At 43.4% G+C, this 25,641-nt stretch overlaps 4 protein-coding genes across 6 annotated transcripts; 3 read left to right on the forward strand and 1 right to left on the reverse strand.

The window, feature by feature from the left end:
• Positions 1-579: 579 nt before the first annotated feature.
• s100a11 (S100 calcium binding protein A11) lies at positions 580-2,254 on the forward strand (the record flags this gene model as incomplete). Its single annotated transcript, XM_079175629.1, is given in 5 exon segments — positions 580-624; positions 627-671; positions 674-694; positions 791-937; positions 1,916-2,254. Coding segments are annotated over 5 exon segments (393 nt in total). The 3' UTR covers positions 2,051-2,254.
• A 1,435-nt stretch (positions 2,255-3,689) lies between these two features.
• On the forward strand, positions 3,690-10,526 carry s100u (S100 calcium binding protein U). Of its 3 annotated transcripts, none has more exons than XM_079176019.1 (3): positions 3,690-3,837; positions 6,348-6,476; positions 6,822-10,526. In XM_079176019.1, the coding sequence occupies exons 2-3, from the start codon at positions 6,357-6,359 to the stop codon at positions 7,440-7,442; spliced, it is 741 nt and encodes a 246-aa protein (XP_079032145.1). In that variant the 5' UTR covers positions 3,690-3,837; positions 6,348-6,356; the 3' UTR covers positions 7,443-10,526. The 3 variants fall into 3 exon arrangements, with proteins under 3 accessions (XP_079032145.1, XP_079032146.1, XP_079032144.1); XM_079176020.1 differs by lacking the exon at positions 3,690-3,837 and adding an exon at positions 3,866-3,884; XM_079176018.1 differs by lacking the exon at positions 3,690-3,837 and adding an exon at positions 3,930-4,047.
• A 1,578-nt stretch (positions 10,527-12,104) lies between these two features.
• Positions 12,105-13,066, forward strand: s100s (S100 calcium binding protein S; the record flags this gene model as incomplete). The annotated part of the gene is made up of 3 exons (XM_079176403.1): positions 12,105-12,154; positions 12,501-12,654; positions 12,878-13,066. Exons 1-3 carry the CDS (start codon positions 12,141-12,143, stop codon positions 13,064-13,066), a joined length of 357 nt encoding a protein of 118 aa, XP_079032529.1. The 5' UTR covers positions 12,105-12,140.
• A 5,397-nt stretch (positions 13,067-18,463) lies between these two features.
• On the reverse strand, positions 18,464-24,766 carry LOC306707889 (SH2 domain-containing adapter protein E-like; the record flags this gene model as incomplete). The annotated part of the gene is given in 7 exon segments (XM_079175535.1): positions 18,464-18,731; positions 19,234-19,353; positions 19,577-19,817; positions 20,300-20,536; positions 21,467-21,593; positions 24,198-24,712; positions 24,715-24,766. Coding segments are annotated over 7 exon segments (1,476 nt in total). The 3' UTR covers positions 18,464-18,547.
• Positions 24,767-25,641: the final 875 nt, after the last annotated feature.

Here is a 25,641-nt window from a genome sequence, read left to right on the forward strand (position 1 = left end):
TGTGCTTTTTATCTCCAGGATTTCTTTATCAAGGTGCAACCTGGTTCCAAAGAAAACCCGCATTAAGATGCAGATGGTTCAAACTACATAATAGACAGACAATCTTGAGAAAGTTAAAATACCCAAACGCTTTGCTAAAACCTCAGTGTTCTTTCATACCATCATCCGCCGCCGTCCTTAAAATGCTGTAAAACCATTTATTTCGTTTTCCACACACATTAACTCCTGTAATTGGAAAGAGTTGCACGTGAGACGAACGCGTGTTGTCCTGAATGCCATTTTATTTGAGTCATGTTTTGTATAAACGAATAACTGCTAAGGCATGCATGATTCAGTCACTTGATTAAAACGGCCTGACAGAGATCCTTGCTCTGCAAACGGACTGGAGAGGGGGTTTTGTGCTATCATCAGTACAAATTTGCCCTTCATAGGACAGTGTGTCAGTCTGTCTAGTTCATATGCGTGTGTGTGTGTGTTTATGTAGCTGTGTCTGTGTGCAGATTTTAGTGGAAATCAGGCAGATAAGGCCAGCCTGCTTGATGGGGGAGAAGAGGGCAGGTTTGAGTGTTTTTTCCGCTGATGTGTGCATCAGAGAAGGGAGATGAAGCGTATATATTCAGAGAGGTGATGGTCAGAGTGGTACAAGGCTCTTGGCACTAGCTGTGACACATAACCCAGCATCTCAACACAAAAGGTGAGCGACCACAGCCACAGGTTTTCAGCACAATCGGACTCGTATCTGGCGTGAAAGGTGTTTGTCGAAGCTTTCGATTCTCTGTTTGCTCTCCAGGTCTCAGCACGAACCATCATGGAATCTGCCATCTGCACCATTGTCACCCAGTTCAAGATGTACGCTGGGAAAGATGGGTCCTCCAGCACCCTGAGCAAAGAAGAATTCCACATCCTGGTGACCGCCCAGCTGCCCAACTATGTCAAGGTAAATCTATGGAGTTCTTCTGAGCCACTTGGCCTGCTGATTCCTATCTATTGTCTGTCCTGACACTTCAGATAGACATCAAAGACACAGTAGTTTATGATGCAACATTTCATTACATTACAGTCGTTAAGCAGACGCTTTCATCCAGAGCGACTGACATGTCTGCAGGCTCAGTCTATCACACATATTTCTGTGGTTAGATTGATTAGACATATGACTCATTCTGTATTTGATTCAGTGCCATGTTTTTACGCTGTTTATACAGTAGTGCATGACATGTCAGCATTAGGTCTCATGCAGCAGCATACAGAACAATATACTCGGGCTGCAGCTAAAGCTCATTTTCTATATTAATCAACCAGTTATCTTTTCCCACTACGTATTAAATGTAATATAAAACACAAATTTCCCATCTTAAATCAGCATTCTATGATGTCCAACATGCAGTAATGTATTAACATGACTTTGTATTTGTCTGGGTAAACAATTGAATTAGATTACAGTGGCATAAAAGGAAGGGAAGCAAGCAAATATCATATTTGATGAGCTATAACTACCAATCTTTTAATAGTTTTACTTGACAAATCACTTAAATTATTAACCAATTATCTAATTTGTCACAAATTAAGGTGAGGGTAATGTTGGGTTGCGCCTCTGTGAAAGTGGAATAGAAATAATCAGAAAAATAAGTCAGACACAGAGCAAGATATTGCACAATTTAACATATAGTGATTGAATACATGTTTTATAATGACCACTGTAAGTGACGTGCTGTCCACCAATACATACAACATATAATCAAACACAATAACGTGCTTTCAGCAGCAGGAAACTAGGTGAGGCTGCAAGTGAGTGTATTTGTTACTATACACTCAACCATTAGGTGGCAGGACAGTCTTTGCAGAGCGGGCTGGTTGATGTGGCAGCTCAGGGTGATCTCATTGTGATCAGGGTCTTCCTCTCTGTGCTCACCCACAGAACGCCGCCGATCCCGGGGCCATCGAGCAGCTCATGGGCTCGCTGGATGAAAACAACGACGGGGAGCTGAATTTCTCCGAGTTCTGGCAGCTGATTGGAAAGCTGGCGAGCAAACAGGGAGGCTTCAGTCAGTAGAGAGCCCGCCTTCGTCTGTCAAGTGTGGGCTTTCAGCAGATTGTGCAACGGCAACGAACCCCAGTTGAAGCTGTCAAACTGTAAAATCAAAGGCATTCGAATGCTTTCATCACCCCACCAGTGCCACATGTGTAACTCTTTAGTTAACCATTTCTTCAATGCAGGGAACTTTGAATTAAAAGGCTTCATTGTCTTGAACCCTCACCCACCGACACTGTCTCCTGTCATTCATTCACCACATTATGTGATGTCCGGGCACCCACATTTGAGCAGGAGGGAGTGTATTACAGCCTTTATTTAGGAGGCCTGTAATCCTATATGCGTTACTGCCGCCACAAATACACCATCCAGACCATATCTTGTTCCATAGAGCTTCATAAAGCCTGTACAAAGCGGCCTGTCCAAGCGTCAAGGTTTTCACTGTCTGTCCCCGAGGCCTCAGTGACCTGTGTAACGGGCATGTGTGGACCAAATACACCCCATTATGTTTGGGACATGTGGAGCTTTTCATTTGCATTTGTCCTTGTTTAGCTATTAATTCTTGGGGTTACAAGGTCACTGTGTTCATTCTGATGTGTTGTGTGTGCCGGCTCGCTCCCCAGATGTTTAATAGCCTGCACGCCCGTTTTAATTCTGTAAATGAGTGACGGTGCTCCTCGCTCATTTTAAAAAATGCAGATCTTTCAACAGATAAGACAATGCGACCTTTGTATCCAAATTACACATGCTAAGGTGCCAGTGTAGGGGGAGCGATGATGGGCGAATGAGTCAGCAGCAAGACACAATGAGAGCAGGGCAACCATCGAGGGAAGGCTGTGTGCATACTGTCTGTGTAGGGAAGTCTCTTTAGTGGGCGGTCAAGAGCTTTTCCCAGATACCTGAGGCATGTATCTCACTTATCCACAGAAAAAAAGCACCAGTAGTGAGTCTTACAGAAATAAACACTTGAAAGCCCTCTCAAGAATCTGGCAAGACTGCTTTACCTCTTGCAGCACTTTTGCCACCCACACTGGCTTTAGTATTTTCACTGAGGATTCTTCTACTCTCAGATTTCTCAAAAAAAGTGTCAGTTGGGAGAAGCTCGGCCCTCCAACAACAGCCAAATCAAAGTTTGAGCTGTCTCTTCCAGTTGAACACTGCAATTTTGTTCATGTTTGTGGCTTTTGTTGGGGCAAAAACACTTGTGCATGTTGAATGTGTGTCACTTTAGCACATCTATGAGGCAAAAAAAAACCATCTTCCCTAAAATGTATTGTAAGATCATAGATGATAGCTATAGACTGCTTTCGCTTTCAAAGTGTTTTTCTGTGTCTACGCTTAATAAGTGAAATACTTTGGAAAGCCACCGAGCCTCACAGATGAAGTAATCCCACCCGCCCCGGCTCCTCGTCCCCGCCGCTGAAGCCGCTCCAAGCCACAAGCCTAGCCTGGTTGGCGTGCAAATCACACATGACGTGAAACGGCTGTCCCCTGAGCCAAAGATAAATCCATTAAAAAACAAAGTATACGTGATTTGATACACTTTTCTCCTGAGAGTTAGAGCCGCGCTCTTCCACGTTCCCACTTCACTCCATCTCACTCTTCCAGGTACACGCCCTTTGACTTGTCAGGGGGAAAAGTTTTAGGAAAAAAAAAAAAAAAAAAAACTAAATCACGGAAGAGATTCTGCTGTCCTACTAGTTTGGCAAGTTCTCTGGGCTCAAAGAGGCGTAGAAAAGCGGAGAAGAGAGCAGAAACTCTAATTTGCGCACATTTATACACTTCAGTTGTCCCGCAGACAGTATACGGTGAGTTGAATGCGTCTTTCTGGATTCTTTGGAAGTTTCTCCGGCGTGTAAGCATTGTGTTTGTTCATCGTTTTTTTTTTTTGTTGCCACGTTTCGATACTCTTGCAAGAGCAATCCCATGCAACTTGGCCGCTGTCTGACTGCATGCAGGACGGTTTCAATGACTCCAGCCCGCTGAAGTTTTTAGGGATCACGTTGCACTTTTACGAGGTAGAGTATAGGGCGACAGTTGGTGTTATTCTGCTGCTATGGACGGTTTTATTGGCGGTGTTTGATTGCCAACTGCTCTCTGTCTGTCTCTCGGCAGGATATTTGATATTTTGACGTAGATCAGTTGTCAGGTTGCCGATCAGTTGCAAACAGCCTATGCAAAATTGAAGTGACTTGAGGTGACCGAGTATAGAGCTTACGTGGTATATATATCCAGTGGGCATCCGGGTCGCGCGTAAGAGCGCAATTATTATTATTTTGCGCACAATATGCTTACAAACAGACCGCAACAGAGTGTTGCTGGGTGCTTTTTTTTTTTTGCCGGGCTGTGTCGTTTGTGACAACTTTTGTCGTTAAATATTTAAAACAGCTCATGGTGTTGATGGTAATGAGTCCCGATGAGGCGAACTTTATTGATAATGTTGCGCAACGCTCGGCGTTCAATTGTCTAGTGTTTTCAAACTTAAGCGAGGAGACGGCCGACGTACGTCTGCTCACCGCAATTTACAGCCACAACCTAACTTGTTCCTCTGTTAATATTTTATGCCACACACGAGCGGTAGTATTGTCATTACTCTGCGCACACACCGTATCACATTCGCCCGTTTGGAAACGCAATCCTCCCATCTCCTTTGGGCTCCGCAGGGAAACGGGAAACCTGTGGTTGTAGGCCTGTATATTTAATTATTTGATTTTGGGGCCCTTTAAGACAAATAACTGGGATTAGTTTGTCTGTGTTCCGCGGGGACGGATGATGCAATTCATTTTGTCGGAATTAGGGCATGCACTGTGTGAGGACTCTTGAGGTCCCAGCGAGCAACACCAACTTAAGAATGGCCAGATAGGTAAATAATGAATGTGAGAATGCACAGAAACGTCAATCTAAGAATAGACGAAATGCCTTTGCCGGGTATTTTTGGACGGGACGCACCTAGAGCTGTTAAGGCCCTCGTGCTCTGGCTGAGCAGGGTGTGTCACCTGTGCAGGAAGAAGTCCCCTAAAGTTCCTACAAAACACGGTGTGTCTGTAGTATCACAAACACACGCTATACAAGGAAGGACGTTTCTTTTTTTTATATACAGGGGTCAAATCAACCCCTTTTCAATGTCATCCATATTTTTCAATGACAGCTGTATTGACAATCAGATCTGCTATGCTTACTACATGCAAACCTGTGGTTGTATTGTGAAACAGTTAGCATTAGGCCAAGGAGTTAAATCTGAGATGGGTTGAGTGAAATGTTGGCTTTTAATGGCCTTTTAATGCTACAGTGTCAGAGATATAATGAGACAAACAGGCATGCATGTATGCTTGCAGTAGATACAATTGCTGGGTGGGGGGGGGCATATGCACTTCAGAAATTAAGATATGACACTCGGCTCACACGGGCAAATCCTGTCTGCAGATCTAAGGTGTGTTTTTCTCGCTTGTGCAAACCGTTGTTTGCTCTGCGACATTTGAATACTGAAGCTGATAGACGAGTACAGTCGCCTTGAACATATCCTCTCACTGCTTTGGGGCAAACTAGCTCAGAGTTGGCCTGTAAATTCCTGTCTAAGTGATCTCCGCGGACAGCAATGAATGGAATTCTGGCAGAGCTGTGTCACCTCCTGGTATTTTTTTTTTTACACTTGGAGCAATGTCTATAGATTACCTGTCTACGTTTATTTCTGTGTCTCTATCTTAATTAGTAGTTGTGCAGGAATTTTGAAGCCTCATTGTCAGACGTGTTTGCGTGTATTTGTGTCCAACGGTGTGAAGGCTGTAGAAGAAGAAAAGAAGTCAGTGGGCAGGCAAAGGAAGAGAGAGTGCCACCGAAAGAGAGAGGCCGGTACGGCTGGTGAGAGAAAGAAAGACAGAGAGAGAGAGCGGAGCAGACAGGGACTAGGTAATCCCTTAGGTAATCTGAAGCCCAGTCCCCTCGGTAGCTTCAGTAGATCAGATGACCTATCAAAGATCAGAACTTCCATTGTGCATCACAGCTTGTCTCTCAATCAGGCTCCCTCTCACCCTCTCCACTTATCTCACGTCACCGGCCCTCCCTTATTGCGGCTCTGGCCCCAACACCTGAAACGAAAGGCCTCGCAGTGACACGAGGAGATCCGCTGTTTCATTTTCCACTGGATGTGACTATTCAATGTGTTTTGAATCAGACCGTCCTGGAACTTCCTCCCTTTCACTGCACGCTACAGCAGCAACATGTTTAATCACTAATGTCATGGTCTGTCTGTCTATCTGTCTATCTATCTTTTTGTCTGTCTGTCTGACACCATTGTCTTGACCTCTTCCTTTTCCCACAGAGAGCAGTCATGGAGTCTGCTATTCAGACCATGGTGAAGGTCTTCTTGAAGTCGACCAAGGGGAAGGAGAGTCTAGGACAGGGTCAATTCCAGAGCCTCGTCAAGAGCCAGCTCTCCAACATCCTTTCGGTTAGGAAACCTTCACTGAACCTCTCTGAAATATGACTAACACTTGCATCATGTAACGACCTCACAGAAAACCATACAATATAGTCTTACATTAGCACTGGCTAGTTTGAACCTGTTCAGACTTTTAACACGAGCATTGTGAGCAATTGGTGGTGTAATATACCACAGCTAATAGGGGAAAAGTGATCCCATATGATAGAATGACATTCATCTGCATTATAATTTAGATAGAGCCACAGATAGAGGGTCATTTACTAATCATGTATGGTGATTTCACCAGTGGGAGTCCAGGTAGAGTTACTAATTATCATGATTGTCTCATGGTTGTGTGTGCCTACTATACAGGGCGCAGAAAGCAAGGACGCAGTCAAAAACATGGGCCAGGGACTGGATGCCAACCACGACGGCAAGGTCGGTTTTGAGGAGTACCTGAAGCTGGTCGGCTACCTGGCGGTGTCGATGAGCGATCAGCGCAACCTCGCCAAAGAGGAACCGGTCCAAAAGGGTGGGCCCGAACCGGTGGCACTTGCCACCGGTCCGGAAAAAGAGGAGGCGAAGCCAGAGGCAAACGCAGAGGCAAAGGAGGAAGCAAAGCCAGAGGCAAGCGCAGAGGCAAAGGTGGAAGATAAGCCAGAGGCAAGCGCAGAGGCAAAGGTGGAAGATAAGCCAGAGGCAAAGGAGGAAGCAAAGCCAGAGGCAAAGGAGGAAGCAAAGCCAGAAGCCAATAATGCTGCAAAAGTAGAAGCAGTTGCTGAAGTGAAGGTCGAAGAAAATGTAGGAGAAACGGTAGAAATAAAGTCAGAGGGGGAGACGCAGCCTGAGGCAGCAATGTCAGAGGAGGAGAAAGTAAAGGGGCTGATCTCGATGGGTGAGGTAGATGTACCCGTGTCTATTATGGCTCCAGAGATGGAGCTTCCTAGATTGAAGGAAGAAGTGGAGAAGAAGATAGAGGAGGCAACCTCATAGGGGACAATCCATTCATTCACAAAAAAAAGAAAAAGATGGGAAGCCACTAAAGAATTTTTTTCAAATTCACACAACCATGAAATACAAAATATCGATACAAGTTGAAAAACTACAAACCCAGCTCCATTCCTCATAAATGATAAATAACACTTGTACATGACAGTAGAGTCATCGCTTTGCACCACTACTTACCACTATGTTCATATGTACAGCATATGCATCCCACTATATAGCACATTTACCTCATTATGATACGATCCTATGATAGCGTGCAGACGTACGCTATCATATGCATGCTATATCCCTGTGAAAAATGTACCGCAAAATATGATTTACCTGCAGCAGCCACACTGACGCGCACGCGTGACCAAAGTGTCACTGCAGCCAATATCTTAAGTCTAAATATCGTCCTTTATCTACTTTTATCTTAATCTGGCTCCCATATTAAACTCCTCTACACTACTTACTACATTTGGTCCTTAGTAGGACATCATGCTAAGCATTAATGGCTTAAAGGAATAGTTTGACATTTGGGAAATATGATAATTAGCTTTTTTGCCAGTAGTCTGATGAGGCAACACGTACACTATAATTCCCTAATAATAATTCCCCAGAATGTTGAACTGTTCTTATAATGTTTGCAGGAAAATCACAAACACAATAACACTATTTTTTCTTTTCTTTTTACATTCTCGTCTTTTAACTCGCGTTGCTATGGAGCTGATTTGGCATGACAATAAACAAATTGTTTTGCTAAAGATTTGCATTACTTCAACCCAATGTGTATGCCCCACCTTTCTACTTTATAGGCTCTCTGTCTCTTTCTTTAATTTCTGTAAATCCCAGAGAGGTTCACTTCATGTAGATGCTACAGTATATTCCCTTGAGTCGTAGTCAGCCATGGATTAGGAACTGGAAGATAAAGTGTGACCTTATAGGCTAAATAATTAAGGTTCAAGAATGGAATCCACACCAAAGAACCCCGATTAGTCAAATGGGAGCCTAAAATAGTCCCGTGGGAGTGGACTGGTGACCAGAGGAGTTTGCCAGAGAGGGTGTTCATGCAACCTAATCCACCTGGTAGAAAAGAACAAGACAACAAACACCAAGAAGTAAAAAAAAAAAAAGAAAAGAAAAATGAAGCCAATAACAGGTGTCACTTGTTGGCAGTTTTTTTTATCTTAAGTGGTATACAATACAATTAGTGCATCTTACTTTGTTGTGTGTCTTTCAAACCAGATGTCATTTCAATGGTTATTGAAACCTGGCTCTTTTTTTTTTTAAAGAAAAATGCTAATTGTTGCTTGTTCTTTCCTGCTTGTTTAAACACTAGTTGTTAAGGCTCGCTTGTTTGTTTGTCGGTTACACCCTCATACCGTTTAAAGACCCTGTTTGACCTGCAACTGGATCCTTGAGTCACAGGCATTGGGAAACCACTGGATTAGGCATTTGAGGGGTAACACACCCTGGGACACAAACAATTACATGAAAGTAATCCCGGGCTCCAGTGAACCTGCCCATCAGACCGGGTGCTTTAAAAAGAAAAAAGAGAATACTGAGCCATCTATATGAATCTATGTGGTGTGATCTTTTACAACAGGTTACTACGTAAGATGTTGCATGCTATCGGAAACGTATTTGCATTGTATTGCAATTATTGTGGCCAAATATTTAAGTTCAACATGGCCTCCTTAAATGTAACCTTTTAACCTAACTCATTCCTGTTTGGACCACTATGGAGATCACTTGAAGATGTACTGCTTTGTCACATTATATGCAATTTGTTAATTACAATTTAATGATTTGTAAGTTGTCTCCTCATCAATAATGCAGCCATGAGAAAAAGGCTCGCGTTGCAGGCCCTCTATGTTATATGTGCCTGGCCAGCCGTGTCGTGCTTAAGGCACACACATTTTGGGCACACGACCAAATGTGCACCTTCTGCACTGTAACGGCACCTGGCACTACAAACTGCTCTGCAGCAAAATGGGCAAAACAAATAAACCTGTGAGTAATGTGGTCACCCTGCCTCACAGTGACACTCCCATTGTAAATACTCTCATTTACACTCACTCTGCTCGGCCTTTATACTCGTAGTACGCTGTGTTTCCTGCATGCTCTATTACCAACAAACGTACAGGACACGTTAGGCTATTTAGTCTATATTATGATTTCAACCTATATTCTTTTTTTTTTTATATCAAAACATTTTCTAATCATGGTACTTCCTGTGAATAATGGAGACATATCACACACTTGCGTTATCTACAGCCAGCTTTCTGTTCAACATGTACATTGGCCTCAGGCCCTTGGCCAGACGTGTTGAGATGCCTGTCTTTGCTCTCAACCAATCATCTGCAAATTTATGTCGGATTAAAAAAAAAAGAAAAGTGGACAAAGCAAAATTCGCTGTACTGGCATTTTAAAAAAAGACTTGTCTTGCACTAGCAACAGATTTAGCGTGAACAGACCTGAATTAAACATCATCTGGAAATGAATCTAACGCAGCTAACGCTTTCTTTTTTAATCTATTTGGAACCGCAGATGGACTGAGTGAACTATGAGAGCAGAGTTCTCTTACTAACAGAGACATTGAACTGTCCCATAGTGTGAACCCCGCCCAGCCTTAACTCCCAAGTAGATTAAAAACATGCTGGAACGAAACACAGCGGATTTGTGGCAGGGAGTGTTAGCAGCCAGATTTTCATTGACACACAATAAATCCCATTCATTCTGTGACAGAGAAAGATAAAAGCCTGCGTTAAGAACCCTCCCAGGGGATAAAAGAAATGTACATACAAGTATATGGATGTGCTTCGGGTCAAAATGTCTGAGATAATGGGACCATTCCCAGGGTATTGTGCAGGCTCTCATCATTGTGCGCTGATGTACTCTGTGTATTTCCTGCCAAGTACTACAGGGTGTGTTCAGTGTTTAGCAGTTGGACTCATTTCAGTCCGCTGTCGTGTCCAGTAAACTCCGCTAAGCTGGTGTGTAAAACTTCATACGCAATGCTGTATCATTTTTGCTAATTCTATGTAACATGTTTAATGGCTAATATTGAATAAAACTGTGACAATAACATGTTTGTGTTTGTGTGGCCTGCTATGTGTTTGCAAGGATCCAGTTATCTCGTGTGCGTGTTTGTGCGCGCGCACGTGTGTGCGTGTAGGATGGAGAGAAAGCACCTGCAGAGAGAGAGAGAGAGGGAGGGAGGATAGAGAAAGAGAGTATGTAATAGGGTTTTGGGGGGTGAGGAGGAGGGGGAGGAGGGCGAGGGGCAGGTGATATTTAAGACACTGGCATACTCTCTCCCCATCTATCTCTGCCTTGGCTCAGTCCCCTGCACCTCTTCAAAGACAAAGGAGGCCCTCCATCAACACTCAGGTAAGGCCGACAGCTCGGAGGGGTTTCTTCCCTCTACTTTCTCTTCTACAGCTAATGGGGGTTCACTTAAAAAAAAAAAGCACATTTAAAGCATTTTATCAGCTGTGCAACTGCAGCAAATAGCTGTAGATTAAAAGACCTTCAGAGCAGAAAGACAGTGGGCGCCCAGCGGAGGACCACTGGGGCCATTTCAACTTTTTTCTTTCTTGTACTGTCTGCTTTTTTTTTGATGCGCAAGCTTTGAAAAGAGCATGACAGGGAATTTATACATCAAGCAAGTGAAGGCAATAGGGATTTTGTAGCAAAGCAGTGTTGAAAAGTAAAAAGGGGAATATACTGGCATTGATGTAGAATTAAGTATTTCAAATGTATGAAAAACAACTATAAACATGGCATGGATGTACCAAACCATTAGTACATTGTACTTTTTTTAACCAAACGTTTAACCTCGTTCGTCACTCGGCGTAGATATCGCTCCATCAATACGTTTACATAGGGCATATTCATTATAACTATACACTATATTGTGTTACTGAGAGCATTTTCGTCTCCATGGTTTCCTATTGTCTTGTGCCAGCGAGGGAGACAGATGACCCCTATAGATTTTCCAGTTAGCCAGCTTTGGTGTCCACTGGCCTCCTCTTTTGTCTCCGCCACCTACAACTCTGACCGCTCCTTCACAATGCGGCATGAAGAGAGGCAATAACTGGTGACTGACATCAGCATCCCTGTCACCCTTTGTAGTAGCTGTTCATAAAACATGCACAGGGATTGATTGACGGATTGGCTGTATCCATAAGTATTCTGCGTGGTTACAGATTAGCCTCGAAATAATGCTGTCGATTTGTTTTTTTATACAGCTCTGTCCCTAAACTTTAGACTTAAGCGAGCGTGGAAGGGAGTGAGTGTTAGAGAATACGGTACGCGGGCACCTGGTGTTACTCGGCCCCTCGGTGTCTGAATGTGATTAACAGACGAGTTTTGTGTTTCTCTCCTGGTTTCCATCTTTGATGATGAGGCTGTTACACGATCAACAGACGTAGAACATGTTCCACGCTGAAACACAGAGTTAATCGTTACATGTTTTACCCATTCAGCTTAGACGAGCGTCAACCCAAGACGTGGGCTTTAAAAATAAGCTCAAATGTTCTTCAAACTATCTCTGAGGTGACATGAAGAGTGCATTCCTTTTGTTTTAAATACATTGAGATAGAAAATCTTCACTCTCTGACTGTTTTTGCATCATTGACAGTGAATTATCTGTGTCTGTGTGTGCAGTCTCTCCACAAGTCCAGCACAAGAAGCTCCAAGATGCCGGACACAATGTGTGTAAGATTGTTTCGAAAAGCTTTTCCAAAGCCATCCTCCATCTTTCCATCCAAACCTCTGAAATGTAAAAACCCAGTAAGGTCACGCGCACACAGTGACCACACTTTCAATTTGGGTCAGTAATACGCTCTGCACTACACGCAGAGCGTTATTCAACCCATTGTCTAGAAATGGGAAAAAAAAAAACCCTCCTTCCTTCTTACCATCCATCTGCCTGTCCTGCTACCACTTTGACTTAGAGGCGGCTTCACCCTTGACTGCCATGTGACCGCACATGCAGCCGGGGCTGGAGCGGGCATTTTGCGGCAGAACTCTGACCTTTTGACCCTGATACCGTTCCAGCATGTCCAAGGAGCCCAGTTCCAACCTGGAGAGTGCCATGCAGATGCTCATAAAGACCTTCCACAAGTACTCCGGGAAGGAGGGCGACAAGTACACGCTGAGCCGGGGCGAACTGAAGGAGCTGCTTCTAGAGGAGCTGGGGACTTACTTAGGGGTAAGTAAAAGAGTGTGTGATGAGGCAACACCGACGCACTAATGCAAACACGCAAATATGTGACACACAAGTGGAGGTATTCGCTCAGATAGTCAGACGCACAAGTTCAGACAGGCTTGTGCAGTGATGTTTGCCCCCCCCACACACACACACACACACACACACATGTAACACAGGACACATTCTTAATGCTCTCTCTCTCTCTCTGTTCCCCCTCTGACAGGGCTCCAAAGATAATGATGCGGTTGAGAAGGTGATGAACGACCTGGACGCAAACAACGACGGGGAGGTGGACTTCACCGAGTTCATCATCCTGATGGGCGCGCTCACAGTCGCCTGCAACGACTTCTTCCTGGATTGCAAAACAGATGACAAACCGACAGAAGGCGAGTCGGCGGAGAAGAAAAATTGAATCGTGGTGGGGGGGGGGGGGAGAGAAGTGGGAGGTGGAAAGAGGGTGAAGGGGAAAGGGGGAGGGGGGGGGCGTAAAGAAGGAGGAGGGGAAATAACTGTAAGCGAAAGAGCACAGAGTAGGACTTTTGTCTTATGCAATTTGTAAACGCTACAACGACTCAGGAGGGGAGCGGTCCGGCAGAAAGTATGCGGGTTCACAGTAATCGGGGCCTTCGGCAGGAGAAGTGTTTTCTCCTCTGCAATTGTTTTTCAGACCAAAGCATTATTCGGGATGAAAGTCGCACTCAAAGCAGTGAGAGACTTTATATACAGAACAGGGCATATATATTCAACTTCTTTCCACTCACATATAGCAGTTTTGACCGCATATTCTGAATTAGGCACGGGAGAGAAAGGAAGTCCGAGTTTTGCAGAACGCACAGCAGGGTGTTTTAGCACTTCTTGCACATGAAAGATTTGCGAACACATATTAAGTTGCAAATTATTATAGTAGTGTATGTACTCAGCGTTGAACAATACAATACGATGTATCCCATTTCTTGTGCATATTTTGTAATCCTTTTTGGTAATAACCAATGCATTCTTCAAAATATTAAACATGGCATTTAACCAACTATTTACTGCGGTGTGTTTGGTTTTACACACTTCAAAATCCCTCACACTGCACAAGTATTCATCGACATGACGGGCATGAATTGCTGCACCTGGAAATGAAGTTGAATGGGGCAGAGCGTCTCTCTCTCTCTGTGTCTGTTTGTGTGTGTGTGTGTGTGTGTGTGTGTGTGTGTATTGGGGATTCCCACAGAGTAAACTGCTCCAGCTCACACATCCTGCCAACAATATCCTGCAAGTCTTGTTCCACTAGATATAAGCTGACCCAGATGTTTGACTTGGATCTGCATGGAAAACTTCTTCAAAAGAGAGTGAGAGAGAGAGAGAGACAGAGGGAGAAAAGGAAGAGAAAGAAAGAAAGAAAGAAAGAGAGAGGGTGTGAGGGAAGATAAAGGGTGTCTGTGTGCATGCGTGTGTTTGTAAATGAAGGAAGGACTGCATAGGCAGGGAGTGAATCCAATTTATGGAATACATTAGTCAAGTATGTAACTTGGAAAGCAGTGTTATAATCACAGTGGAATGTTGAAGTTGCTGTGACCGTTAGCACACTTACTGTCCCTCAGTGTCTAAAACACACACACACACACACACACACACACGCAAACACACATAGTAAATCAACACTTCATCTTCCACCTCATTGGCTTTCACAGCTGCCCGTCAGTTTAAAAGACGAAACGCTGAGCAGCTGAATCACAGATCCTTGCCTTTCAGCCGGAGGGATTTCTTCACTTCTGGGTGTAGTTGTGCTTGAACACTGAGGAGCCGCCTCTACTTACCTTCAGCGATAATGAGAAACTGATTCCAGGTCAAACACCGTCTATGGGCGTGGTCCACCCTATCTGCTTTCATTCATCCGTCCGCTGTGTTCTCTAGGGGCGTCCTCTGATTGGGCTGTTTGAATATTTGAGCTGGAGGTGCTGGGCCTGCAGATAGGTTAACAATTCAAAACATAACAGTGTCCATGACTGTTAACCCTGTTGTAGCCTGAAGGGAAACACACAACCTGTTATGAGTGCAAACAGCCTTGGCTAACTGTTTTCTCCTTCCAAAAGATCAGTACAACAGCTGTTATCATGTAGGACAGAAGGGGGTGGACAAGATAATATAAACACCTTGCTGAAAAGGAGAAGGACGATTAGATGCCTGTTAGCAACAGAGTTTGTGAGTTTTTAAGGCAACTGCAGGTACATACAAATTAAAAGTACATACATAACAAACATACAGCATTCCTACAGTGGTGGAAGAAGTGTTCAGATCTTTTACTTCTCTAAAAGTTCTCTATATGATATTCAGAGTATTACAAGAGCAGCAGAAAACTATTCGCTATGTAAAGATATAGTGGAGTAATGTCTACCTGAGCAGAGAATGAAGTCGCCCTCCTTCTGTGTGTGTTTGAGTTTACCTGCGTATTTTTTAAAAAGCCGGGTCAGGGTACTGGGTGGTTTAGTCCAGTGTTACCAAAGAGCCATATTCATTTAAATATGAGAAATTAAGAGGGGAAATCACTCTTTGGTGAAACTGCTCTCAGCTCATAGGCATATTAAACGTTACTAGGGGCCCAACTACACATTGCTTTTTGTGAAGGGACACAAGCCATAAAATGTTGGGAACCACTGTTTTAATCTTAAACAATGCATTGTGTTGTATAAAGTTATCTAGTTTTTTTAATGTAAACCCTTACATACATGTAGTTCAAGTTAAAAGTATACCTATTGGAGATAATCATTTAAAAAACTGGTGAGTGATGTCATTTTACATATAATAAGTGCATATCTTTAGACTATAAATGTATTTTGTATTTAAATGTGGTGCTAATTCAATACAATGAGATTCTGTTATAAAAGAATGGAAGCTGTTCAATTCATTTGGGCCTTGTAACTGAGGTGTATCAGTTCAGCTGTAAGACAGGCATCCTCTGGGAGTTATGCTCTGGGGCAGTTACTTAATTCTCAGTCACGTGGCCTTTTCAACAACACTTGGACAAACAATGGCTGCAGGACATCCTGCAAACAGTATCTAAAAACACGCATGACCTTCCAAGGTGAGCCGCTTCAACCTAAAAGGCACGAGTCTCGGCTGATGGATCACACGTGGCAGGTGCTGCCAGCGTGAGGAAAGGAGACGAGCAACACAAAGCCCGGCCAGGTCACTGGCGCCGAGCCTGAAGCATCTGATAAGGAAGACAGGGAAACTTCGGTTACCAGCAGAGCAGGTCAAGCGACGCCCAGATGTCAAGCCACCACGTCCATCAGGCAGAGTCGGGCGGCTTCTCAGCATGAGAGAAGGGTGGCATACATGTGAGAACAAAATGAAATTATTCATTCAAGTATACAGTGGCGAAGATGGCTCCAGGTCTATATCGCGTGATGATTAATTCCATTCCAGGTGTAGCTCGCTCTCTCTTGGGTAGAAATTGAGAAGGCCTGCTTTCCTCAGGTTCATGAAATCCATCTTGATAGAAGACCTCAGGGAGACCTTACGGCTGCAGCGCTCAAGTCAGGTGACATATGAATTACAAGGACCTGGCACGCCTGATTCCGAAAGAACATGCTTTGATATAACAGGCTGTGGTGGAATGTAACGAATCCCATATACTCGAGTGCTGTATTAAGGTACTTGTATTTTACTCATCTATATTGATGTTACTTCATACATCTGGATTTAGAGTAATGGAATCTACATTTTGGGTCACTTGCCTTCATAAATTAAAAACACAAACTCTTGGCCCCAAATAGAGACGCAAACAGCGATAGTGTCCTCCACGAAGAGTCAAGGTGACAGACGGATATCAGCCCCGGGTAACAGTGACAGAGTGAGGTAAAGGAGAGGGGCGAATGATACGTAAGAAAAGGAGGCTTGGTGTCAATTGCTCTTTTTTCCCTTCACATTTAGCGTCCTTGACACCGTTGTAATGGTACTACTCTTACTCTTTGTCTGCTTTTAGTGCTGCATTTACCTCAGATCTACCCACGGCACAGGCCTCAGTGCTCCTTGTTTATCCTCAACATGATCCTCAGCTCAACCTAATCTCCCCACTGGACCTTTCCTTCTGACCTTTTCACTCTGATCTGGCATAATAATCTACCCTCCTTTTAGCCAATTGGAGCACTAAACTTCCAGACAAATTACCAAACCACAATCAAGCTCTTGCAGTTAAAAGATTCATTCTGCTCAAAAGTGCCCTCATTCAGTCATTGGAAGCGTCTGTGAAGAAGCTGCTTCCTCTGGGACGATAAGGCAGTTTGTCGCTTTGATCACTCCCTTTCAGCACACATCACTGACACAAACATCCTCACATGCTGCTGTTCGTGTTGTTGATTTATTGGGATCTGAAAGAAGGCCACAGGGGACCTCCAGCCTCGAGATTCACATACTTTCATTCTAATCCGTTTAACAATTTCTGAACAACAGGTCTTGACATAGCAAAAAGTCAAGAAGAACGGTGAAACATGCATTGCAGGTGTGCGTCCTCGTATAACGTCTGCTTCAGTGCTCTGCCAAAAACTACAAACTGACCTCGCTTAAATCTTCAAAGAGATATAAAAACTGGCAGGCCTCCAAAACAAGAGAACATAAGACAAAACGGAGCCTTAGTTAAACCATATTTTATTGTCATCCTGGCTTTGTTGCAGATCAGAGTTGTCCAAATGATTTCCAGCATCTCTAAATGAAGAGTACACATACCAGGCCAAATGTTTGAGTTACATTTTGAATGCATAAAGAAAAAAATGACTCTAGGGAATACAATATAGTCAATTTGATGTTCTGCCTCTGAGCACCAGGGGGCATTAAACCCTGAGGGAGAACAGCATCACAGGTCTGAATGAACAATGGCTTTTTTAACAGTTGTTTTTGTTCATTTTATTGCAATTTTAGTCATTCATTTCTCCATGTGTAGAGATAAAGAAGTCAGACAAAAAATCCATTTTATAATGTTTTCTCACCACAAATCACAATAATCTGCAGGTTTATAAGTATTCCCCCAGATTGGACAAGTTTATTGAGCTGAAAATGAAGTGTGGTCTCAGTTCTCGTCATGAAAAACACTAACTAATTGTAAAGCCACAGCCCGTCAAGCACATTACATCAGGGTGAATCACTCACTCTTCACAGCGCAGATAACACAGTGGAAACAACTCCCTCATTCACAGTGAAACAGAGGAAGTCCTCAAGGGGAGGTGGTTACAACCAACAACTAGAAGAGCATATGTTAGAAACATGCTGCAAGCACAAAATATTAAAATAGCTGCTCTTTGTTCATAATAAGTGTAATGATATGCTCTGTGTTTGGATTTTACCCATCAATTTTGAGGGAAGAAGAGACTTCTTTGTGTTGGCATTTTAATGCAGTGTACCATCCTTTCCACCAGAGGGGGAAAGAGAGCCACAAACTACAGAGATTCACTCCAAGTCCTTTCTAATTTATGGAGAATTTCACTTCACAACAAAAATATTACGTGTAGCTTCTAATAGAGCCACATTGGATAATGAAAACATCAGTGTATGAGTCTTGGTCCCAAACCGACTCATCATTAAAATTGCCTCATCGTCACACATGCAAAACAGCAGCTTGGATGTTTTGCATCAGCTAAACATCAGAGTAAAAATAAAGGCAGAAGGAGGCATCTAGTGAGACACAGAGTGAGCTGCAAATGTTTTCTGATCATCAAAGAAAAATAAGAAAATCATTAAAAAATAACACAAAGTAGGGTCACACAGTCAAGTTATAAAGTGAGACGGATCAGTGGAAGTACACACTGGTTCAGAGAGGTAAGGTCGCGACTGATTTTTGGAAACATTTTGTCCCTGCAGGCCTAGAGGTGTGTTCGTTTGTATACCTAAGGTGGGGTGGGGTGGGGTGGAGTCAGTGGATGCGAGGCACTGGATGCAGCAGAGTCATGTGCTCAGCGCCATCGAACGGCAGACGCCGGGAGCAGTAGTGATGCACCACCTCTGGGATGCTGGGGAACACGCAGCTGCTCTGGTCCAGGGTGTAGCCGTTTTCTTTGGTCTGGGCAACAATGATGTGAACGCAGCCTTGGCTCGTTCTGAGTCACACAGAGGACAAGGAAGAAGAAAAGAGAACTAAGCAGTTTTCTTTGTCAAATATGATGATGATCTATGTGATTTCTGATATATATTTGACCTATTTGTTGAAGTTATATTTAATGTATTTATTGATCTTGATGTTTCCAGTTCCTTTTTCATAGAGGCTCTTGCTCCGTACCCTCATGTGGGAGTATCAGACTGCGTTGTTCTGCTCTGCTCTCTGATTTGGGTCAACTTGAAAGTAGATGTCATGCAGATCACGATCACCTGAGTGATGATTGTGTTTGGGTCTACATATTGCTTGTCCTGCTTTGTGATCTGATAACACCTGATTAAAATCTCTTTTAGAAAGAAACAAACCACTGTTAAAACAGCTGGGAGCCTTTCCTCTGCTGAGTTTACACCTGGACCTTCTGAATCCTTTCATAGTGCACAGTATGTGATCGTTGTGTACATTTCAGCCCTTGAGACACTACCGATGCACTTTCAGGCTGCACTCACTTGAGGGCGATGGAGTACTTGCTGCAGTCCGACTCGCTGTTCCTGACCAGGAAGCTGGCCTCTTTGCAGGACTGCAGCTGAAACTCCGCCTCCTGACGAGTCACACAGCCATGGTACCAGCTGAGAAAGAGGGTGAGAGTGAGGGGGACTGCGTTTCATCTGCTACTTATCACGTCTGGATCCTCATTTCATACAAACCTCTTGAGCATGGCTCTTGCGTAACTCCGAAATCCATTAACAATCTGGAGTGCGGTTTGTAAGACACGTAAGCAGACACATTCTGACTAAAACAGTTCGAGTATTGCAAGTTTTATGCACCCACGGGGTCACTTCTGCTCCTCACCTCTGTTTTTCCAGAGGCAGGCAGGGGTCAACACAGCAGGCCTCGGTGTCGGGGATGTTTCCGGGGGCGCAGGATGGCGACAGCGTCGTAGGGGAGGACCGCAGGATCTTCTGGGTCCAGCTTTTCTGCCTCAGGTGCTGATGCTGCTGCGGAGGCTGGGCCGGCGGATGTTGGGGCTGCCTGGTGAGTGTAGGGTGAGGCGTCTCCTCTTTGGTTTGGCGCTCAGGGCTGTCAAACTGTGCTGGGGGAAGAAGAGAGACGAGAGAAGATATCAATTCATGTCAAGAAAGAACCGACTGTGCCTGAGTTTGAACTGTGTGCTGAAGCCTCCAGTAAATATAGAATGAGAAGACGGCGGTTAGATGAATCATGCAAGATGTGATTCAATATGCTGTTGGTCTATGCAGCATATGAAATATAAATGTGAGAGCAGGCCTGAGTTGTTTTTTTTGGAACAAATAGACTTCATACTGATCTAAGATAGAGAAGTGGCAGGGTTATACGAGTTCAGCAACACTGCAGCTGGTGATGTATGTCTTTTACTTGCTTTTAAAAGCGTTACTATTTAAGTTATAAAGATAAAGAAAAGATTAACAATCTAAAAATGCAAGAAATTCAGTTCAGGTGTGCGTGAGCAAACATTTCCTTGGTGCTTAGCTTGTTCTCAGATGTCTTTGTGTCTGCGATCAAGTTGGCGGTGGCGTAAAAAAACGTCTGATGTACCTGACAGAGTTTTGACAATGTGCTCTTTCTTCCACTCCCAGGGCAGCTCGTACTCAGTGGAGGGTCGGCGATCCAGCTCGGGCCGCGTGACGGCCGCCTTGTCCCCGTCACCGCTGCCCTCGTACGGGACGTCATATATCTGTAAGGGCACGGGCTGACTGTCCTCCACCGTTCCCTCGCTCGCCTCCATCAGCACACACACCTTCAGCAGGTCCTTGGACCCCCGACGTCTAATCTCTTGCGAGTAGAAAACAAGGGATTCAAGATTACAATCTGTGCTGAGAGGTCAGTATAGAACCACCACGCAGAGAGGCAGCCTGCAGAGATGTATGTATCCTTTTTATTTGCTGTTATGAATGTTGGTAATACATTAATAAATGTTAATTAAGTTCTAAATTACTAGATTTTGTTTCAGGGGTGAGGTTAGTAAAGGATTTATTAATGTTGTACTACTTCTAAAGCCTTCATAAAAGATGATTCAGGTCAGTAACTCAGGGATTCATCTGCCTTGCTTGTTGAGCCACAGTGACATCAGACTCTTGCTTACTTCCTCAGTATGATTTAAGCCTCATAAATTGACTCAGTCACATCATCACATCCTCTGCAGACTTCTCTGAGGAGGCCTGGAAGTAGCACAGGCACTGATTGAACTGCAATAAACCATTCACATTCACAGCGGGCTATTGTGTAACCCTTTTTGTTAAAACAATGGAGTGATGGAATGAAAGGTCGAGAGAGCATGCGATTGGCCCGACGGACCACCGGTCTTCCTAGATGCTGGGAAGTTTTGATAAATGGTCAGACAGGTCCATGTAGGGGATTGCACAGAGCCGCGTCCGAGAGGAGGTGGGGGGCACTGAGGGCCGACTTCCTTTTTAGAGAATGGTACCAGGAAACAGAGACAGGAAAGAGGAAGCAGGGGCAGGAAACTGCACCCATTGTCCAAACGCAGCGCAGTTGCCATGGCAACCCCCGTGGGGTGCAGAGAGCACTAGAGGAGCGACTTTGTGCTCTCGCTGCTCGGCCCGCAGAGACTGCAAATGGGATTCATTCACACAGGGGATAGGTGTGGAAACGTCAGTGTGATTCAGGGACTGAATGAAACATCATCGCCACAGCTGACAGCTACAAGAGAAGGCAGTAAGAGCACATTGATGAAAGTCTCACCAGTGATCATCTGCTGGGCATCGTAAGGCTCCATGTAGCCATCGTTCTCCCCGACCCTCTCTGCCTCCCTTTGCTCTCTGGTCTTCTGAGCATCAAAGGGATCTGCGTAATCCTCAAGGATGATCACCTGGATCAAAAAAACGCAGGAAATCACTATTTCTTTTTATGCATAATTAGATATAAAAACAGTATACGTTTCCCGAAAGGCATCAAATATTGTTGTTGGGCTAAAAATGTGCCAGGCATGTTAAAAAGAAAATGAGATTCCCCAACTAGGGCTACAATTACTTCTGAAGTTTCCAGCAGATACACCTGCAGAGAAGTTGACATAGATGGTTTAAAGTAAATGAATGGTTGAATCTCCCAACCTCTGCCATTCCAAGTATTAGTAGTACCAATATTCAATTAAATCTACTGGAAAGAAAAGGAAAAAAAGACCACGGACCGTTCCACAATCAGTATTTGGTATGAAAAGAATTGCATTTATATAATTGATAGTGTTAGATACCATTCAGTTAAAAATAGGGCTGCAACTAACAATTATTTTAATTATCAATTCATCTGCTGAATATTTTCTTGACTAATAAATGTATCACCTTCTATATAAAATGTCAGGAAGTAGTGAAAAATACCCATTATATTTGATCAAAAGTCCCAAACCTAAAGATGTTCAATATACTATGATGTGTCACAGACAGAATATCCTCATTTTGCTATTTTTGCAGTTAATCAATTATCAAAATAGTTGCCAATTAAATTGCGACCGACCGATCGATTCATTATTTCAGCTGAAGTACGGTTGGTGTCGATGTCAGACAAAAAAAGAACCGATCAGAAGAATACCAGACATCTTATCTTGTCTGATGAGGCACTCTTTGTTGTAAATCCCACTCTCTTCACATTCATATGTCTGTTCAAAGCCTCTATTCTGCGACACCAGTCACGCCTGACTGTCCTGTCATCTTATCAGTGCCATATAACTTCTTGTTTGTTTTACAAGCCACTGGCCAAGAGACAATGGTGTCCTGTAAAGCTGTAAAGTGAAGTTGTCTCCGTCTAATCACTTCCAGTCGTGTTCCCTTGCCAAAGACATGTTGGCATTAGTTGGTGTTTGAATAAAGTAGCAGATGCTTGACAGGCTGAAAGTCAGATGGTTGTTTAGAGCGCTTTAGATGCAGACTACAACACATGCAGGTCTAACAGCATGTTACACATTCAGCGCTTGTGGAAATAACACAATATTCTTTATTAATAAGGAAATTCAACACACAGAAACAATCAAACCTGGTGGCTGCAGTGGAGATCAATAACAGGGATTTACTCCCTTCCTGAAATATAAAACTCCCATTTGATTCTTTCTCTCTTTTGTGTGTATTTTGTTCTCCCCATCTCTCCCCTGACTTCACTATCTTTCTCCCCTTCTTTTTCAAAGCCAAGCTGGAGGGGACTTGGGTTAGCGCCTAAGTGTCAAATAACACGATGCTTTTTATAACATGATAGCCTTCTTCACCAGGGGAGGGGGCTGAATCCAGTGAAAGATGGGGGATGAGGTGGAGGAAGGAGGGTTGAGAGAAGAGGCAGATAACATACAGGAGAGGAAGGTAAGGCCTCATGTCCGACCACAGCTTTGTATTCAAGGCGAGGTCGTTGGGTGTAAAGGCGAAGGGTGGAGAGGAAGAGACAGAGAGATGAGGAGGGAGGAGTGGACACAATGGGTATAGTGGAGACAAAGGAGAGGGAGAAGCTAAAACAATAATATCAATTTTCACAGCTTGGACTGGATCCTTTGTTACATTATTGTCAACAGTATTGATGACACTACATGCCGCTAGAATAAGAGAATGCTGACACAGATTAAATTAAAATACGTAAATTAAAATACATTTAATTTCCCATCCCAACACTAGCGATCAATCAGTGGCGGTTTACTTCAGTAAAAGTAACAATACCACAGTGTAGAAATGTTATAAGTTACATTTAAATTTAAGTTTTACTGAAGTTTTGGTGCCATAGCAACAAAATGTACTTGACAGAATGATTACTGTCATGCTGTTATGTTACGATAACATTATATTATGAGGTTATGATTACCAGCGGTGAAAGAAGTACACATTGTTTACTGAAGAAAAAGTAGTAATACCACAATCTAAAAATACTTAGATGTCAAGTAAAAGTATTATGCAGAGCGGCCCATTACTAGATTATAATTGCTGTTGATCAGTGATCACTAATGTTGCTGCTGCTAAATCTGGGAATTATTTTAGTTACTTTATATACTGCCGGGCAGCTTCATCTTAAACATTATGTATATTATATTTTGTAAAAATACTCCCAAACTGTAAAGTAACCACTAAGTAAAGCGGTGGAGTAAAAAGTACAATATTTGAAAGTGAAAGTAGAGTAGAAGTATCAAGTAGAAGAAAATGGAATCAATGAAATGCAGCTCAAGGTACTTACTGATGTATTGTAAGAGGTAAAGCTAATTTTAAATTATGATTGGTGGAGTAATCCTTAATATTGTACTATTATAAACTAATCATGCAACATCTTCTGATAGTAATCTGAGTAGTTTTCAGACAAACGAAGCCTACCAGGAAACAAATCTAAATCCGCAAACAACTTTTAGAAAACATTAATTTAGTTTAGAGCCAAATGACATTCCCTTGTGATATAATAAAACTCAAGTCTCAAAATATATACAAGGGGCTTATAGATGGCATCGGCTGCTCACCGTCTCGGTCTTGCACTGGACTGGTTTCTCTGCTTCGGGTACCACTTGATTGGTGATGGTGGCGCTGTTGAAGTTGGGGCTTTTGTCCTGTTTGTCCACTCTGATCAGCCGGTTGATGAACGCGTTGGCAGATAGAGAGCTTTTCAGTGGTCTGTGCTGCTCCTCAAACACCGGCTCCGCTTTGGAGTTCTTGCGACTTTTCCCGGACAGGAGGTTCTCCCAGATGTTCCCATCTTTCGGTGAGATGGCACCGTTTCTACTCAGCTCTATGGCGGAGTTCTTTCGGTTTCTTCCGGACAGGAGAGACCCGACTCCTCCAACTCCTCCGCCTGCGTTGTCACCAGAAAAGTTTTTGCGATGGCCCGTTTTGGAGCCTGTTGTTTTGGTACCGATGCTGGCCACCAGCCCGGCTTTATTGGCTCTAGGTTGTGAGCCTGATTCGGAGGCTGAGCGGATCCTGTCGGCACCATTCTTCAGATTGATGGGGAACTCCTTGAACCACTTTGCCATTGTGACTCGGATGGAAACCAATAAACCTCTCTGCCTGCTCCGTCGCCTTTTAGCGCCATACACAACAGGGCTCCAGAGACGCACCTTTAGAAATCACAGCCTTTCCAACAAAAGACTTCCGTTGCTTTATTCTAGGGTAGAGCATGTATAGAAGGATCTCACCTCAAGTTAGAGCATGTCAGAAATGCGTCCAAAAGCCAATGGTTATATTCTTAAACTTTTAACTGAAAAAACAACAAGGCTACATGCCTATTTGGCAAAAAAAAAAGAGAAAATAAACAAATACCACTACTTTATCCCATTTAAGATTATTTTACACCTGTTCGTTCTTCTTCAGATGAATAGTTCATTCCCGTTGGATGAAAAGATGTCTTCGGAGTGGGAACACCCGAAAGAAGGCAAAGTTCTTCTTGCTTCTGATTTGTGGTCCCATTCCCAAAGTGGCTTATCTGGTCTTTCACAACCTTCTACTGTCGCAATGGGGCTCCTGGCTGCGCCTGGAGTATAGAGAGGGGAGGGGGTATCTGAAGTTAAGAGGGGAGGCAGGACCGGGTGGGCGGTGATAAGCTTTTAATTAGACACCATGGTAGAATAGCCTTTTTGGGGAGTTATTTTACTTCAGACCTATTCCTTAAAACCTACCAAGATTATTCGACACATTGCGTATTCGATGGCTTTATAATGTATGTAGGTTCTGTTTGAAACTACAACATTATAATAAATATTTACATTAAAACATCTGTTAAGAAAAAATTAAAGAATAAACTTGAAAAAGTAAAAAAAATATATGTATCTATCTAATATATGTTGGTATTTCAATACATTTTAGGCTAATTAGGCAATTAGGCTCTGGAATGTGAAAACATCTGTATAGAAGTTTACCTCCATTCATGCTAACTTGTTTGTCCCTATACGACTTAAATTGATAAAGTTG

The sequence above is a fragment of the Pholis gunnellus genome (genome assembly GCF_910591455.1).
Source record: "Pholis gunnellus genome assembly, chromosome: 16".
NCBI lineage: Eukaryota > Metazoa > Chordata > Actinopteri > Perciformes > Pholidae > Pholis > Pholis gunnellus.